General features: G+C 37.4%; 1 gene segment (V, D, J or C); it reads left to right on the forward strand.

The window, feature by feature from the left end:
* The first annotated feature begins 14,222 nt into the window (after positions 1 to 14,222).
* On the forward strand, positions 14,223 to 14,825 carry LOC138804200 (immunoglobulin kappa variable 1D-13-like). The segment is given in 2 exon segments: positions 14,223 to 14,290; positions 14,415 to 14,825. Coding segments are annotated over 2 exon segments (396 nt in total).
* The last annotated feature ends 5,418 nt before the right edge of the window (positions 14,826 to 20,243 follow it).

Genomic DNA, 20,243 nt, shown 5'->3' on the forward strand with positions numbered 1-20,243 from the left:
TCATATTGGCAGATGTCATGACCATTGTGTCACACTGAGACATCAAAACATGTTAGGATTCTAATGCATTTATAAGATTATCTCTTTGTTGCTTTGTATGTCCCTCCCCCACAGTATAACCCCTGCTTTCACTATATTTGATGTCAGTATAACTTGTGGAGGAGATGGGGAAAAACCAGTTGTTTTAGGATACAGGTGGACCTGTTGCAACAATGAGAAGTACAAGTTGTCATGTCCAAAACGAGCTTTACAATGTCGGTGCGGGGGGGGGGGGCGGAAGGAGAAGGATTGGAATTGGGGGGGAGGGGGGAGGCTGGGAAAGGATGTGAAGGGTAAACAAAGGAGGAGGCTGCAATGCTTGGTAAGAAATGTACGCATTATCCTGCCCATGTAATTGTAACTCCTCTGTACAGTATGTTCACAAATAAAATTAAATTAAATTAAAAAAAAAACCATGTTAGGACTTCATCACTTTTGTGAAAACATATACCTTTGGAGACATCACAGTCCCTTTGTGAACTCATATACTCATTGTGAATGAATGACATTTGTGATCCAGCATGACATTGTAACATTTGCAATCCATTGTGACATCGCAAAACTATTGTGACCATCACCAATATAGCATCATCTAATAATTGTGATATCAAAATATTGTTACATCATAATATTGTGACATCACATTGCCATTGTGATATTACTGTTCCATTGTGTTTTCACAAACCCAGTATGATCTCATAACATTCAAGAAAATTCATGGCCTTTGGGACTTTCAGCACCTTCTGTGAACTGGCATTGTCATTGGGAAGTAGCAGCAATAAAAATTGGACATGTGGTTCTGATATTGCAAACTCGTGACACCACAAACCTATTGTGACCTCATCACCACTTTGACTTCACAAAACCATTGTGAAGTTACATTGCCATTGTGACATCCCAAATCTATTATGATTTCTTACAACCTTTCAAAAAACATATGGCCTTTGTGACATTACAGTCACTTTGTGTACCAATATCCTCATTGTAAACTAAGGACAATTGAGGTCAGAATTGCCATTGTAACATCACAGTGACATCCTCATACATGTGACATCATATAGTCATTAAGATACCATCATTCATTTTGACAACACCAACCTACAATGACATCATAGCATTATGACACCATGCTATCATTGTGATGTCATAAACATTTTTAGTGCCTATTCTGTGATTTCATTCTATTTCAGATGTGGCACATGGGTTAATATCAGAAACACATTGTGGCCTCATAACCATTGTGATATCACAATCTCTTTGTGACATCACATTGCCACTATGTTACCACTAATCCACTGTGACAACACAAACCTGTCCTGTCCTCATAATTTTTGTGACATGCTGCCATTGTGATATATTAGTCCCTTTCTAAGCTCATATTCTTTTTGACCTCATAATATTTCAAATATGAAATGTGATATCAGAATCCACTGGGACTTCATGACCCTTGTGACATCAAACTACCGGATGTCATGACTATTGTGTCATGGTTTGTGACATCACAAACCTTCACAATTGCTGTGTGGCATGGAGTGAGATCCTTTCATGTTTTCAAGTAAATATGAAGGACTCTATAGAAATCTATAAGCAAATGTTTGATGCTTTGCTAGTGCTAAGTGTTGGCTATTTGAAAGCAAAACACAGAACAGCCAGGTTTCACTGATTCCTGTCAATGATGAAACCATTCAATCACTAAGTCCTTCTCTGAACCCTCACTCCATGTGTGAGTGACAGAGACCCAAGAGAGGCCATGAGCAAAGGGACTTGATGTGACCTGGCTGCAGTTTGAATGCAGTCTCAAAACTGGGAGAAGTAGGATGAACTTTCAGGGTCTAAGAAACCTGACCCATTCGTTGGTACTTTCATGTTATGTAGATAGAGGTCAGCCATTAACAATTCAAACAATACATGGAAATAAAAAGTGAAAAAAATTCAATGACGTCAGTATTCAAATACCAAATAGCAAGATGATGGCATGTGAAATGAACTCCAAGACATGGACACAAAAGGTTTCTCTTTGTTGTTGTTTTTAATGTACTATGTGATTTCTTTTTCCTTTTGTGTCTTTAGTTCCCCATATAGTTTATCCCGTTGTCACTGTATTTGATTTTGCTTCCCTGGATATTGTATGTATGCTTCTCTGAATTAGGGAAGAGAAGGGGAACAAAAAATGGTGAGACAAAGGACAAAGGGAGAATGAATGCAACAGTGATTCTCACAAGACAATATGTTGGAAATGTTCTGTACAACTTAGGGTAGTTTGTTGTGGAGGGAAAATGGGAGAAAAATGGGGAAGAGGGTAATAAGTTTGACAAGGAATGTACTCACTACCTAACTGATGTAATTAACTGTAATCTCTCTATATATATCACCTTGATAATAAAATTAAAATTTAAATAAAAAGAGAAGTGGACTGTTGGTATCCTGGACCACACTGTCTCCTCATCTCTTAGCATTAGAGGGAGAGGAATGAGAAAAAGTTACAATTGTACTCTGAAGCAATATCACTGATTAACCAAATCATCTTTTGATCAAAGATGTTAGTTATTCATTCCATCATGTCCCTATAATTAGAAATCCCCAAGAGACTGTTTAATGTCATGAATAGACTCAGCTCCTCTATATAGTCATACTTGGAGAAACAAGTAGTACAGTATAATATCATTGACCATTTTCAACATTTCTGTCAGTGAAGACAATCTTAATTTGTTTTAGGTGATTTGTATACAGGTAAAAGGAGAGAAACTAATTTTATCTATTATGTCCCTAGAATTCATAATGACGGTTCCTTGGAACTCTTACTAACTTTCCTTCTCTAATATTTAACTCACATCCTTGTTCACAGATGGAAGAATGGACAATGGTGTTTTCTCTTCTAATGTATCTATTATACCTTTTTGTGCAACTTATATATGCTGAAAAACAAGCAAATTCATTCTTATTTTCTAGCAGTACAAAAGCAGTGGTCAAAAATGTATATGTTGCTACTTTCTACAGAAAAATGTCACTATGTCTTTATGCTGTCAAAAATATCTCAGTTCAAAGTCATCGAAATTCTCTTACCCAGACATGTAAATTCAATTTTTAATCTTAGTCACAATACATACAATAATCATGAACTTGTTAAGAAATGATTGTAGAAAGTGAATGATTTCAAAACACACAGAGAAATTGATGAATTAATACCATATTGGGCATAATGGCTGATACCGGTAGTCCAGACTCCTAAGGAAGCAGAGAATGGTAGGAATGTGCTTCTAGGTCAGTCAGGGAAAATTAGGAAGGCCACATCTCATTCATTAGGCCACCAGAGAACAGTTTCTTTAGTCTGGCCTCCAACTCTGTGGTCTTATCACTATCGGTGACCAAAAGTAACCATGTTGCTGAATGTCTCTCAGATTATATTTGTACTTGTTTTCTCACAGGTTTATATTCAGTGTTGCATATATGTGAGCAAAGTCCAGAAGTGCTGCTGTGTTCTTTTTATAGTGTCTTTTAGGAGGTTCATGTTTTGAATTACCATTACTAGCAGTATTCCTTCCAGTTCTAGATTAAGGAGATTGCTCTGCTCAGTTATTCTTTCCCCTTGGCAATTGTGATGGTTTATCTGCATTATCAAATTGGTTGGATTGGTACAAGATGAAGAAAGTATACTTGTGGACATATCTGTGAGAGTTCCTGTAGAGAGAATTGACTAAGAGGGGAAAATCTACGCCATTGTACACAACCCTTTCCAAAATGCTAAGGCTTCTTATGAAGTAAAATAGGAAGGGGAGTAAGCAATTCAATGTGCTACTTGGCTGCCATTATATGAGAACTCTGCCCATATGGGACACTAAAGTTTCTAATCTCTGAGCTGAAACAAAGCGTACTGCTTTTTCAGTTGTTTTTACTGAGGTCTTCGTCACAGAAATGACAAGTTAAGTAACACATCTTTATAACTTAGGTCCTAACATACTTTCTGGCTAATGATGGAAGATGGATGCTATACTGAGAGCATTTGGTGTCCCCATCACTGGGTTGAGAAGGGATGATATTTATTTTCAGTGGAAACTGGTAATTTGTTAGGTGATCATACATTGCAGAAGACTTTTTCAAAGTTTGAGTTTAAATGTGGGAAAACATTTATCAGTGAAGGAAAGCTGTAATGCAGAGGGAGTAGAATAAGTCCCTGACCACATGTATTTATGCTTAGGAAGTTGAGATGTGGAAATGAACATCACAGAAGAGTTGCAGGCCAGGCAGTGGGTTCTGAGCATTGGTGACTGGGTGTTATGCTACTTGGAGCAGGATGGGAGGGGCAGCACTTCTCTGCTGAAGGCAACTGGGTATAGAGCCTCAGAGAGTCAGGAATCCTCCAACGTCAATCTCCCCATCTACAACTCCAGAAGCTTTGCCTTAAGACTTCTGAATGGTTTGTGAACAAGTCCATATCATATTATATATCCTTTATAAGCTCATTTGACATCTGTAACTAAGAATAATGACCAATCCTCACAGAATGCAACAGCCTGTTTTCTTCTTCTTTTTGTTATTGTAATCAGTTGTGGGTCTTGAACTCTGGGCTTGGGCGCTGTCCCTGCACTCTTCAGCTCAAGGCGAGCGCTCTACTGCTTGAGCCACAATGCCACTTCCGGTTTTCGAGTGGTTTATTGGAGATAAGAGTCTCATGGACTTTCTTGCTCCGGCTGGCTTTGATTCATGATCCTCAGGTCTCAGCCTCCTGAGTAGGTAGGATTACAGGCGGGAACCACCACCACCTGGTTCAGCCTGTTTACTTCTAATTATAACACTTTCCCAGCATACTGGCTCCAGGTAGCCAACACTAGCAACTTTGTAAGTCATCAGGACTCAAGGCAAAGAAGCAGAAGGGGAGCCACTGGTTCTTTCCATCTGCACTATGCCATGAACCAAATACTGATGGATTTCTTTACCAGTTCAGCCCTCCACATGCTTTCATTGATTCATATTTGGTAAAATGATGGGTGTCAAATGGAGGGATTCGGGGATCTCGGTGCAGGTTTTTTCACTTGTTTCTGTGTCCTCCCCTGTGTGGACTTACTAGCTCTTTGTTTGGTACTGGGGTTTGAATTCTGGGCTTGGGCGTTGTCCTTGCACTCTTCAGCTCATGTCGAGCGCTCTACCACTTCAGCCACAGCACCACTTCTGGTTTATTGTAGATAAGAGTCTCACTGACTTTCCTGCTCCTGCTGGCTTTGAATGACAATCCTCAGATCTCAGCCTCCTGAGCCACTGGTGCCCTGCTTAGCTCTTCTTTTTCAACTTAGTATTTGATACTCTCCCCACAACCCCACAACAAAAAAAGAGTAGAATTTAATCTTACAAATTACTCCTCAGGTTGAACAAAGCAGTATTCATTCAATTTGAAACCACAGCTCTCTACAATGTAAGACATTGAATAAAAGTTGAGTATAGAATCTGTAAGGAAAAAGAGGAAGACCAAAGTAAATACAGGCTCAATCGGGATAGAATATTCCTAATAAACAATGCATAATACCAAATAGGAAGAATTATGAAAGCAGCTTCCATGGTGCTCTTCTAAAGAGTTATTTTTGCCAGAGAGGCTTCTTTTTCCATATGAATTTATTCCTACCAGAAATAATAAGACAGATTAAAGTTATATAACTCCTGAAGTAGTGCACTGAGAATGAGTATTCTTTCGATAATGCCTTGCTGAAAAAAACTTGGAGTCAGTACTACTGAGATCTAGGTTCAGTGAATGAAATCTGAAGATCAGAGTTTTTAGCAAACTGGAAAGGAATGTCTTTGATACTTTCTCCAATTAACCAGCAAAACACCTGCATGTTGAATTGTCAAGTGGTGGACCTTCAGCCTTGTACAGAAAAAGCTAATGGCAACATACAGGCCCTGATAACAATACAAACACACACACACACACACACACACACACACACACACACACACACACACACACACACACACACACACACACACACACACCCTACACACACAGAAATTCACTCCATTATTACCCTACTACCACCACCAACAATATACAATACAAATTTAACCCATAGAAAACGTCAAAAGGACATTTTGGAATATATTTTATTAACATTCCTAGGGGGCAAAAGCTTATTTTATAAGATACACAGCTAAAATATTACCACTAGAGGGTAGAGAAACCCAGTAGAAAACAAGCTGTTCATCTTAGTAATAGGGAAGTCATAGAGTTAGAGTTTTACTGTCAACATTGTCTTCAGAATTGGACATTTGAGTATGACCAGCCACACTCAAGAGGAGCTGTCAGCAGGCTGGATTGTGGGGAAAAGTCTTCTGTCTTTGGTATTTGGAGACTGGAAACTTCGTCTTGTCTCTATTCATGCCTGCTTTCTCAGCAAAGGTAAACTTTTCAGGGAAGATTCATGTCTCCCTGAGTTACGTTTACTTGGAAGAGGCCTGTAAGAAGTGAGTGAGGTGATGTGAGATCACTGGGCTAAAGCAAACCCTATATTACTAGTGTCTTTAGAAGATGAGGCACTGGGGATTGCTGTCTCTGTCATGGTGTCTATCTCTGTCTGCCCCTGTCTCTGATCCTCCTCGTCTGCACTTCATCAGGTATAACATATGGTCAGCTGATACAGATGGATTGTCATAATAGTTTGCACCACTTGATATTTACAATTTGGTGTGTGTTTTTCAAACATTCTTTTCAGTAATAATCAATAATTTATATCTCTTCACATTGTCATTTCTACCTTTTAGCACCTTGATATAGAAAACCTTCTATCTACTCTGGCTTTAGGAGAAGTTTTATGAAGTATTTAATGCACTCATACATTCATAGTAGTCACAAGGTTCTTATACCAACATGTTTCCTCTGCCTCATCAACTATTTGCAGATTAAAGAGGATAATTCTCACAAGTCTTTTCTTCTCTGAATTGCAAGAATTGTACAAGAGATTACAATGTAACATGCTCATTGGAATGTCTAGGGCTTCTTGATCAGAGTCACCCTTCTGTCATGCTATTTGAAAATAAACAGCAGAAATTATAGCATGGAAAACATGAAGTTACTCCATACAACAGAAAATATGAAGAATTATATAGGATTTCCCTTACACAATCCTCATGATTATAAGAGACCTAAAAACTATTTTGGATGATAAATTGTTGTTATTTCACCAAAATGAAGTGTTTCAATCACAAGAATAAATTAGTTTCCTATCACATTATTAAAAGCTGAGATATGTACGTATATGCATAGCTTTTTATTTAAATGTTGATAAATATTTAAACACTTTCAGATGATGTAATTTCAAATATTAAAAGATACATGGGATATTGTCTATACATTACAAAAGTTCTTCCAGCCTTAGAAATACATTACTTGTGTGCACATTCATATGAGACATAGAGCAGCAAGGAGGGAGCAGGGAGTTGGGGTTGTAATACCATCTTGCTGCCATTCACCTGTATGATGCTCTCAGACTCTGGTTCCTAGGAAAGCCTATCAGAGCTCTGAGCACCCAATGTTGGACCTGAGCAGCCTATGCTAAGAGTCAGAGAATTAAATATTAGAACAGGGGCAGTGAGTTCTTAGGAAAAATAATGGAAAGACAGGAAAGATGCCACTACTCCTAGAAATATAAATGTATGTTTTCCAGGTGTCTGACCGCGAAATTAAATGCCTCATTTTCAGTCCTATTTCCTACAATTCTAAATATAACATGCATTTTATATCATGTAATATGTTTTAAAAATAACATAGAGTCAATTTTAAAACATTGATTTATGTAGCCTAATCAATGAAATTCTTGGTATAGAATTGCAAAATATGGTGAAGTCCTTGAAACACATGAAACAGTTAATTGTTTCTAGATTGAATGCGAAGACTGCACTTTTCAGACTCTTTTTTTAATTTTAATATGTTTGATTTCTTAGATAATGAATAGTCACCCTGTCATCCAAAGCAGACTTGTTAGATTTCCATCAGTGCAAACACTATCTCCAAAATGAGTTCACACATACTTAGAAATCACTTGTCACTGCACCTCAGGACAGTTAGTTAAACCTATGACATCTCCCAACTTACAAAATTCTTCTGTCACCATGAGATTTGAGGTGCCACAGCTCCCCCTAGGTACAAAATATGAAATACCTTTAGTTCCTCAATTCCTGTAGAGCATTTTTTTTTATTCTTACTCTAAATACAAAGAACCACATTTACAAAAGAATGGAGAAATCGTACCAAGAACACTTATAGACATGAATATTTTGAACAAATCAAATAGGACCTCTGATCTCACAGAGCTGCTTTCATTTGAAGGCCAAGAGCAGAAATTGAGCAAAAGCTTCTCATGAGTCTCTAATTCCTGACACTCCCCACATGCAGCCTTCCCTTTCTCCCCTCACCACAAATAACACCATTACTGAAAAAAAGTGAGCTGTGGACATCTAGGCCACATTTTGTCTCCTTACCACCTGACATGATCTGAGTTAAGAGCAGGGTGATAAGTTACATTTGACCATTGTATTTTCTTAAAATAAAGCAAAAACAACACAAAAAAACCCTCTGATGCAATTTCACTGAAGGCCATTTAACCAAACTATGTTTTGAACACACATATTAGTTTTTCATTCCATCATTTACATGCAGTTGGAAATCACCAAACACACAGATCAGAGCTGTGAATTATACCTCAATCTCTATTAAATAAATCTGGATCCATTTGTAGCAAAGCATTGTTTTTTTTTAATATTTTTCTATGACTGTTAGTGAAGAGCACCAGTCTCCCTTTGTTTTTGCTAAGTTGTTCACAAGCAAAGGGAGAAAAATAATTCTTATCTATTGTATAATGTCAATCAGATTCAAAATGATAGTTCTTTGGAACTGTGCATTACTTTCTACCTGTAATCTTTAAATTGGGCATGGCCATTTCTGTTTGCTTTATGAATCATCTTTTGCACCAATTTGTTACAATACACCAATTACATATGGAAGCTCTCACTCCAAATAGCTATGACTGTTTGTAGACAGTTTGCTTTGGAAGATGCTGAATCTAAACCCATTGCAGGGAACATATGCAGGAAAGCTGAGTAGCCTGTCTGAGAAGCCATGCCCTTCGCTGTGATCATCTCAATATTTGTCCAAGATTTGGCCTTGTCCGTTTTAGATTCATTTAGAAAAAATGACATGATAATGGTATATGAGAAAGAAGCCTGCACATGGCTAAGAGTATACATATTTTTAGGATTGGGTAGCAACAAGCCCAAACCTTCTCCTAATACAGAAGTAGTACAAAAAGGGTAGAAGAGACAAGTAGATAAAAATCATATCTTAGTATACAAATAAGCTTCTGTATTAATTTTTGTTTGTGATTCTTCTCTAGAATTTTCCTTTGTTTCTGTATTCTTCTGTTCACTTCATTGTAAACTGAAATCTCTGCCAACTGTCAAAGAAATATTGCCAAATGATCGTGGAGTTCTAATCACTGTTATTCAGTAATGGAAGACTAGTTTATCTTATATCCTACAATGTTAGTAAAAATTTCACAATGTAATTATGATTCAAATTTAATTTAATTGCATTTATTTATTTTAAACTGTAAAGCATTCTATTTTTTTATTGTGAGAATACCGTACAGAGGAGTTACAATTACATGGCAAGATAACGAGTACATTTCTTATCAAGCATTGTTGCCTCCTCTTTGTTTCCCCTTCCCATCTCTTCCAATACTAGCCCCCTTCCCGAATCCGATCTTCCCCCCAACCTCCACCAACATTGCAAAGTTCGTTTTTCGATATAAGGTCTTGTACATCTCATTGTTGCAATGGGTCCCCCTGTATCCCTAGTTAAATGATTTTATTTTAAAATAAAATTAAAAAGGAAAAGAACACAATGGAAAGAGGTCAATCCTTTAAAAAAATACCATTGATGTCTCCAAAAGCAAGATTAATAGAAAAGGTTGTTCTGATTAAAAGATGATATATAACCTGACACTTGTGGCTCACTACTGTAATCCTAACTACTCAGGATGCTGAGATATAAGGATAGTGGTTCAAAATCAGCATGCCAGGAAAGTCTGTGACACTCTTATCTCCAATGAACCACAAAAAAGCTTAAACTGGAGCTGTGGCATAAGTAGTAGAGAGATAGAATTGAACACAAATACTTAGGGACATTGGTCATTCCCAGAGTTCAAGCCCTAGAACCAGCAAAAAAGAAACAGAAAGGAAATATGATTTATGCACAGGTCAGATACCATGGTGAAAGCCCTTGGTACAATTAATATATATTATATATTATATAATATATATATATTATATACAATTAATATATATATATATGAAACAAATGAATGACAAGAGAATGAAATAGGCTCTCTTGGCATTTTATGGAGGGAGGACTATGAATGGAGGAGGTTATATGAAGGTGAAGATTATTGAAGTGCTTCTCTGGAATATATGAAAAAGGCCAGCAAAACCCATGCAACTGCTTTAAGAAGGGAAATACGGGATAAGGATGAGAGATCAAGGGTGTGAGGTTAATTGAGTACATTGTCTGCATGTGTGGAAATGTCACAATAAAACTCTTCTTGTACAGTTAATATATGCTGAGAAAGACTAGTATATGTCTGGGACAAGCAGAAAAGCTCAAAAGCTATGTACATATGATCATGTAAAATGCCGGTGCTGGGGGGGGGCAAGGGGGGTGAAGGAGAAGGATTGGAATTGGTGGGGAGGGGGGAGGCTGGGAAGGGATGTGAAGGGTAAACAAAGGAGGAGGCTGCAATGCTTGGTAAGAAATGTACGCATTATCCTGCCCATGTAATTGTAACCCCTCTGTACAGTATGTTCACAAATTAAATTAAATTAAATTTTTAAAAAGGGGGAAAATTAATGACAAAAAAAATGATGCTAAGCAAAATGCATCCCAAGATAGAGACACAAATGGTTTTATCTTACTTGCTGTTTTTTTTAATGTATTTATAATGTGCTGTGTGATTGTTTTGTTTCTTTTGTATGTTCTTTCCCCATGGTATAGCCCCTGTTTTCACTGTATTTGATTCTGGTGCCCTGCATCTTGTATATATGTTTTACTAATTTGGAGAGGGGAATATAAATAACAAAATGCTAAAATAAGGATACAGGTTGGCCCATTATAACAATGAGATTACAAGATGCTATATTGAAACCAAACTTTACAACTTCATTGGGGGAGTTGTGGGAAGGGAGTAGTTGTAGAAGTGGGGAGGGAAGGGACAGTAGGGGAAAACCAAAGGAGGAGATTACAATGCTCGATAGGAAATGTACTCATTACCTTACTCATTTATTGTAACCCCTCTGTACAGTATTTTTACAATAAAATATATAAAAAAGAATTTTAAAAGAAATTAAATGTATTCTTACTCTGTAGCAGTATAAAAACAGTGGTCAAAAATTATATGTGTTAATGTTTTGTTTTGTTTTTTACAGATATTGCTCGCTATGTCATTATTGCAAAAAGATCTCAGTTTGAAGTCACTGAGGTTCTCTTAACCAGACATGTGAATTCAATCTTTAATCTTAGTCACTGTACATACCATGCTTATGAACTTGTGAAGAGATGGCAGTAGATGAATGATCTCAAGACACACAAATTCCAAACAAAAGAATACTTTAATGGTCATGATGGCCATAATGGTTCACACCTATAGTTCAACCTCTAGAGAATGGTAGGAATATGGTTCCAGTTAAGTCAGAACAAAGTAGTCAGACCACATCCCAATAATCAAGCCACCAAGGAACAGAGTTTTAGTTCAGTCATAAATTTTGTGTTCTTATTGCTCGTGGTGATCACATACTAATCATGTGGATGAATGCCTCTTAGATTAGATTTGTGCCTTTTTCTCCTCAGGGTTCTTTCAGTAATGGATATATGTGAGCAAAGTCCAGGCGTGCTGCTATGTTCTATAAGGGCATCATTATTGATGATCTTTATTTCAATTCTAGATTAAGGTTTTGGCCATTGGATTTCTCTGCTATATACTTGTTCTTTTTCCTTTGAAATTGTGAGGATTTGTGGAGAAATATATGGTGGTTTATGGATATCACATCCCTAGTGAAAATATCACTACTAATCCAAGGACTAACAATTTATTTCATGGAATACTTTGGTATTTATTCAATATTCAAAAAACTCTCAAAATTGGCCAGTGGGCATTCTTGTTAGCTGATTTCTCTCCACTCTTTCCTGTACATCATCCAATATGAATTTGTAGTTTGTGACGAAAAATGATCCAAACTCATCTTCCTCTTTTTCTATTTTTGAGAAAAAAATAAACTGTTCTGCAAAGGTCACTGGTTTTATTTATGAGAGAATAAATGAGGTCAATTAATGAAGGTGCTATCTGTTATTAAAATGAAAGCATCATTACTTCTAGATTAGAAAAAATTATCCACTTCTGTATCTATTCATCAATATGTATATACATATATTTATATGTACACATTCATATATACATATGTATACATGCATACATATGTAAATTTATGGTATTTACTTCACTCACATCAAAAAATTAGGTTATTATTAAATGAATTCTTAGAAAAATTTTCTGATTTTCTTTTTTCCACAAAATATTCAGTATAAAAATCTTTGAAATATTTCACTAATATTAGATGAAATTTTCATTTAATTAGCTTACTTTTTTTTACCTCAAGAATATTGGCTCTAATTTTCCCTCATTAATTTAGTCATTTGATCAACAACTCTTCTGGGTGATATGAAACTCTCAGTGTTACTGCCACTTAACATGATCAGATCATACACAACCTGCCCCCACCCCAAGATTGGTTCAGATATTCCTCAGAATATGATAACATGGATAAGATGAGCCAACTTTGTATCCCATGCAATAGTGACTTCCTGAGCCCTGACAACTACAAATCCAACACATATGGATGTCCTCTTGGGTCACTCCATCTCAGCACCTACAATGGAGTCAACAACAGAAAATCAGCTCTCCCATGTTGCCTCCTCCCAATATGGATGACATTTCCATGTTCTATTGATTTCAAGATTCTGTTCAGAGATTCCAACATACTCACTCTGCTTGGGCCCAATAACTTTAACCTATGTGTGCAGCACAGTGTTCTCTTAGGAACTAGAAGAGTCCACTGAACAGGAGACATATGTAGGTTTAGGCCACAAAATAGGCTTCAAGATAACCTGAGTTTATCCTCCTTTTTTTTGCGGGGGGGGGGGTGGTCCGGTCGTGGGGCTTGAACTCTGGGCCTGGGCGCTGTCCCTCAGCTCTTTAGCTCAAGGCTAGTGCTCTACCACTTGAGCCACAGTGCCACTTCCGGCTTTTTCTTTTGCTTATGCGGTGCTGAGGAATCGAACCCAGGGCCTCAGGCATGCAAGGCAAGCGCTCTACCACTGAGCCACCTTCCCAGCCCAACTTTATTCTCCCTTTTAAGGAGAATTTATCTCTGCTTCTGAACATATTAGTTGTGGTGAACCTGATTAAAAGCCAGAAGGAATAATATGAGAACCTTCAGCATGGATATATAAAATGATACACAATTCTAGGTCAGGAAAAAATTATAAAGGCTGCTCAGACATGAAGGGAGAAAGGCTCTGAAAGGACGTGCTTGTATGGATCACCTGGGACAAAAACTCAGAAATGAAGGAGATAATAAGGCTGAACAGCACAGTACAGAAGTCCAGGCATTTTCTTATCAATACAACTGCTCCACTTAACCCACTTTCATGGATTGGATTCATTACAGGACAACAGTGCTGATAAATTGACACATACAAATTATCAGTGAATCAGAGCTACTGTAAAACTTTCTGTCCTGCATAATAATGAAGAAAAGCCAAATTTGTGTTGTGCAAAATTTGTTTATAAATTTCTGGAACTAAGACTCCAGTGAACAAATCTTGACTCAGTTAAAGAAATAAGACGAAAAAAGCTTTGATCCTCAAAGCTACCATTGTTGTGTGCACATCACAGGTGATTCTCTTCTGTGTTTAAAACTTATTCTGTTGCCCGACCTAGTTCCCTTGAGACTCAGAATGTGCACAGTTGCTGAGATGAGGCACCTGGACAGCTGTGTATAACTCTGCTGCTGATTTGCATGCACCAACAGCACAGCCCAGTGTGCTCAGGACTTCTTTATAGGCTGCTCACATTCGGCAGTAGTCAGTCCAAGTCAGCACACAGCATGGACATGAGGACCCCTGCTCAGCTCCTGGGGATCCTGCTGCTCTGGCTCCCAGGTAAAGAAGGACAATGCTAGGGATTAACACAGCTCAGTGTGACCCAGAATGCTTACTCTTCAGGGATGCCTTCTTATAACTTGATAATTAGTGTGGATATTTGTTTTCATGTTTCTGCTTCCAGGTGCCAAGTGTGATATCCAGATGATCCAGTCTCCATCTTCACTGTCTGTGTCTCTAGGAGACACTGCCACCATCACTTGCAGGGCCAGTGAGGACATTGGGTATGCTTTAGCCTGGTACCAGCAGCAACAAGGGAAAGCTCCTAAACTCTTGATCTATGGTGCAGATATTTTGGAGTCCGGATTTCCATCAAGGTTCAGTGGGAGTCAATCTGGGACAGAGTTCACTCTCACCATCAGTGGGCTGGAGCCCGAAGATGTTGCCACTTATTACTGTCAACAGGGTAGCAGTTTCCCTCCCACAGTGATACAAGCCATAACAAAAACCTCCCAGGGAAGCTGAAGTGTGAGTCTGGGCTGCCCCAGCTGCTCCTCCTGCTGCCTCCACCTGCTCAGAATGTTGTCAGAAAAAGCCAGTTAATACTTCGAGAGTCTGAATTATGGCATCAGTTGATACTTAATAATAAAATAAATAATGGTATTTTAAGCAGGAATTGCCTTTAATACAAAGAATGGGTTCATTGCTTCAGATTTTATTCCTTTATTTTCTGATAGCCTATTTTTTATTCATGTACATATCTGTAACTATTAATGGGATTCTGGGTTTCGCAGTATATGTGTATTATGTGCATTGATCATAGTCTTCCATCTTTCTTCTGTGTTCAACCTCCTGCGCTCTGATCCTGTGCCCTTGTCAGCCCCATACTATCACTATTGAATTTTATTTTTTTGAAGTCTGCTTGAGTGAGAAGCAGTATGGATGATGCTCTTTGTTTTTACTACTTTGTTTAACAAGGTGTTTTCTATTTCTATCCATCATACTGCAAACTATAGGATTTCTTGATTCTTTATGCATATTGTGTATACATAGATAGATGTATGTATTTCATGGGGCTTGAATTCTGGGCACTGGATACTGGAAACTGTCCCTGAGATATTCATGTCAAGGCTACCACTCACCACTTGAGCCACAGTGCCACTTCTGGTTTTCTGGTGGTTAATTGGAGATAAGACTCTCATGGACTTTTCTGCCTCAGCTGGCTTTGAACTGGGACCCTCAGATTTAGGCCTCCTGAGTAGCTAGGATTACAAGACTGAGTCACTGGTGCCCAGCTGTTTCATTTTAAAAGGCAATGTTTTGTATTGATTTTTCCACTCAAGTGGTTTGTGTTTTAGTTAATCCAGACACCAGTGTAATTCAACAATATTCAGATTTTTTAGGCACAAATTTAATTGTCTGAGAGCTCTGTTTTTGAAGTTAGGCTCCTTCAATTCTTCGGCTTGATTTAGCAATAGTTAGTCCTCATCTTGTACTGATCATCAGCAGATCACTTCGACCCTTCATCTCACATTTCTCCACACAAATCACAAAACAACTCTTGTGTGAACTGTCTGTTCACATATTCAGAATCCATCCACCTTCCTCAAAGCAGCAGTGTTGGACCCCTTTGGATCTGGGGAATGGATGACCTGTCATGGAATGATAGTCAAGAGGATAGATCTGAGGAAGAGAGCCACAGAGTCTATAAAATTTAAGCTTTGAATTTTAGTTTAAAACTTTTGTGGTCATGAGGGTAATATAAATTGAAAATGATGATTCTGTTTTAATTACATCTTTATTATCTTTAACTAGTAAGATAAGAAATTACCATTCAACAAGTCAGATTTGAGTAAAATAATATCATTCTCTCCTGTCCCTCCAAGGAAAGTTGAATCTTTTTTTAAATTCAATTTTATTGTCAAGATAAGGTAGAATGGGGATACAGTTACAGATGTAAGGTAGTGAGTACATTTCTTGTTGAATATTGTTACACTCTCTCCCATTTTCCTCCCACTTTCCCTCCCTCATCACACTCCACCAAGTTGTAAGGCTCATTTCCAACATATTGTTTTGTGAGTATCACTGTTGCATTATTTCTTTTTATGTCTTTTATTCATTTATTTTTATTGTGAGAATACTGTACAGAGGAGTTACAATTACATGGGCAAGATAAAGAATACATTTCTTATCAAGCATTTCTGCCTCCTCTTTGTTTCCCCTTCCCATCCCTTCCCATACTCCCTGCTCCCCCCGCCCACCCGATTCTCATCCACCCCCCACCAAAGTTGTAAAGTTCATTTTTCGACATAACGAGTTGTACATCTAATTTTTTTTTCAATTTTCACCTATGGTTTATCCCCTGTTGTCTGTATTTTATTTTGGTACCCTGTGTACTATATATACATTTCTCTGAATTAGGGAAGGGAAAGGAAACAACAAAATGATGAGACAAAGGACAAAATTGATGCTTGAATTGTCCTTTCTGTCAGAATGTCTGAAGGAGAGCTATGCCAGAGATCTAAATTCTGGTGATCAAAGGAAGATACCAAAGTGGCAATATACTTACTGGGTTGTCAAAATGAGACTGTTTGGCATGAAATTCAGATTATTGTTGTTACACTCTGAGGGCCTAATTGAAATAGAAGATGGGAACTTGAACCAAGACACTGCCCTTTACATAGGGTCCTTTTTGATCCATCAGTTCTCTGCTTTCTGGTGTTCTTAGATTCCTGGCAGCACTTTTCATCTCTGCCTTCACTCTCTTCCTCTCTGTGTCTCTGAATTCAGGATAATAACCCAGGTGATGTGATGCTGATTTTTGTCCTACTTAGGGATGGTAAAGGGAAACAAAGGAGGAGGCAATAAGAAATGTACTCATTACCTTGTTCATGTAATTGCAACCCCTCTATATGGTATTATTACAATAAGAAAAAGAAAAAAGAGAAGAAAAAATAGAGAGAACTGGAAACAGCACATGTCTTGGAGCTCATTTTGATAAGCATCATTTTGTATGGTCATATGTACATAGCTATTGAACCCTTGTGTTCTGTTCCTAAGAACATACTCCTTTGTTTTCATTGTGTGAATGTTTAGACTATTGTTAAATGATGTCTATATGTAATGATTTGTCTTTTAGTATCCATTGTGTTTACTTGTAGGTTTATAGGCACATCCTATGTTACTAGGTGTCAGGCTTGCTTTAATTAGTACAACTTTTTCCAAGGCTATTGTTGCTAATTATAATTTTTATCCAATGTATCTTATCATTGGAGGCAAATAAGAACAATTTTCCAGGTCTTCAAATCTGAAGTCAAACAAGAATATAGGGGATACTAATTCTTCCACCTGTACAGTCAGATGGTACAAAGGAACAGACAGGAATTTTTCCTCAGCCAATCAGCATTTCTTTCTTCAGCCAAACTCATGCTTTCTCTCATTTACATTGATCAACATTCTGTGGAAAAATAGCAAAGAAGTGGGCTCTCTCAGTTAGCTCTGTCCTCTCTGCTTTCTTCACACTGCTGGATTCTGTGTTTATTCATCATTGATGGGTTAACAATGGGGTGGTGTTACTGGGAGGTGGTAAAAGCACCTAGTTGGAGGAAATACATTTGTGGGACTGTCCTTAGGCCTAAATCTTGCCTTCACCTCTTCCTATATAATTTTGAATTCGTGTTTGCCATGAGTTGAGTAGCATCTACTAGATGGTCCAACATCATGATATTCTGCCTCTCCATAGGCCAAGGAAGCTAAGGATGGTAAACTGAAATCTCTGACACAATGAGCCCAAATGAATACTGTCTTTCTTGCCTTAGGTTGTTCCTGTCAGGTACTTGGGTTCAGACACACAAATATTCGGAACACACCTATATATTCTGACTAGCAATCTCTAATCAGGTAACAAGGATCCATACAAAGCTTCAGAAACTAGGCTTTAACACATGCTTATTTTGGCTAAGAAGATATTAAGTTGGAAAAAATTATTTAGATATGCACAACTACTTATCAATACCATGATCTCAGGCCTCAAAATAATAATAGTTTTAGAAACTTGAGGATATATCAAGATTAAACAATTACTAATCATTTTGCATAAAGGTCACAGAAGGAAATAAGTATATTGAAATTGAAGCTATATTGGCAAATCATTATCACAAAGCTATCTGAAAGACATCTAGGCATTGTGCTATACACCCTTATACTTATGACTACAAGGGAGGTACAGATAGATGGAATTTGGTCTTACGTCTATCTGATAGACCAAACTAAAACAGAAAGGCTAGGTGTATGGCTCATGGAGTGTGGGAGGTTGGGGAGGGAAGGGATTGTAGGACAACAACAAGGGAATGGGTAACAATGATCAACAAATAATGTACTCATCGCCTTACTCATAACTGTACCTCTGTATAGCACCTTTAAAATAAAATGAAATAAAAATAAAATAAAAAAGAATTACTTAGCAAGCTCAAGGCTTTGGATTACAGGCCCTTTAAAAATCTGTTTTGTATTTTGTGACCTGAATTTCTCTATGTACCTTGATCTCTAGATGTTGCTTATGAACTCTACAAGTGACTCTTTGGCCACTGAGGAAGATCAAACAAAATCCATGTCAGAGACAAGCTGAGTGACCTGCAATACAAGAGCTCCAGTCGGATCAACAGTCATTAAGAGTGTGAATATTCTTGAGCCAGTGGCTCATGCCTGTAAATCTTAGCTACTCAGAAGGCTGACATCTAAGGAGGTCAGCAGGAAAGTCCATGAGACTCTTATCTCTAATTATCACTGGAAAACCAGAAGTGGACATGTGGCTCAAAATGGAGAGTGCTAGCCCTGAGTTCAAGCTCCATGAGTGACCAAAAAAAGTATGAATTGCTGATGAATATAAGTACTTGGGTTGTATGCCAAAAAGTTTTCGAGTGGTTCATGCAAACTATTTTCAATAAAAACCAATTGCTCCACTATAGATATTTATAAAACAATTTGAAACAGGAGAAATAAAAAAGCTACAAAATATATGAATGAATAGAGTACATATTAGTTCATTTATTGAAACATACAAGGAATAGTTAGTACTATTACCCATATTACAAAATATATAATGTAATAGACAGTCATTTATGGTAATATATAAATGGAACAATAAAATGTGACTTTATATGTACAATAAATACTTACCAAATATCATTAAATTCACAGTTAAAAAATGAGTGGCTGCAATAAACATATTGTAGCCCCTCTGTACAGTATGTTCTCAAATAAAATTAAATTAAATTAAAAAAAAATGAGTGGCATATGTCCCTAGGGCCAGATGTTGTAAAATATCCATATGAATTTACTTATTGATGTATACATACAGATATATGTGTGTGTATATTTATAAATATCAAGAGAAAGATGCATCATGTGCAGATACACAGTCACAGACATACACAAACACAAATTATGAGGCATCTGGTGAAAGGTAGCTTAGTTTGTCCAGAGCCTGTCCTAAAGACAGAAATGTAAGAATGCAGAGCATAGAGACTTTTGAGGAAACATATATATTGCTAAATAATCTTATTTCTTCACTTACCTTTGTCAAAAAGGCTCAAGAAAACCTAAGTACTTTGGATGACTTTTTGTAGTAGTTATTCTGCATAGACAAATGGGTAGGATAGATTGCAGATTAAGAAATTGTGTTTCTGAACCTGTCAGTGAGAAACTCTCTAGAGAGAATTGACTGAGAGAGGAAGATCCACCTCATAGTCCAGCTCCTTTCAATAGGATGTGGTCTCTTGTGAAATAAAAGAACAAGGAGGAGACAGTAGAACATTTACTCTGCTTCTTGGGTGACATGATATGATCTAAGATTGAAATAAAGAATTCTTCCCTTCAAATTGCTTTTATTAAGGTCTTGTCACGGCAATTAAAAGCTAAGTACACATCTTTATAACATGTTCTAACTAACTTTGGCCAATGATATAAGATGGATGCTGTACTGAGAGCATTTGGCATCACCATCTCTGCGTTG

This window comes from Dipodomys merriami, unplaced genomic scaffold (genome assembly GCF_024711535.1).
Source record: "Dipodomys merriami isolate MVZ:Mamm:240054 unplaced genomic scaffold, mDipMer1.0.p SCAF_36, whole genome shotgun sequence".
Classification (NCBI taxonomy): Eukaryota; Metazoa; Chordata; class Mammalia; order Rodentia; family Heteromyidae; genus Dipodomys; species Dipodomys merriami.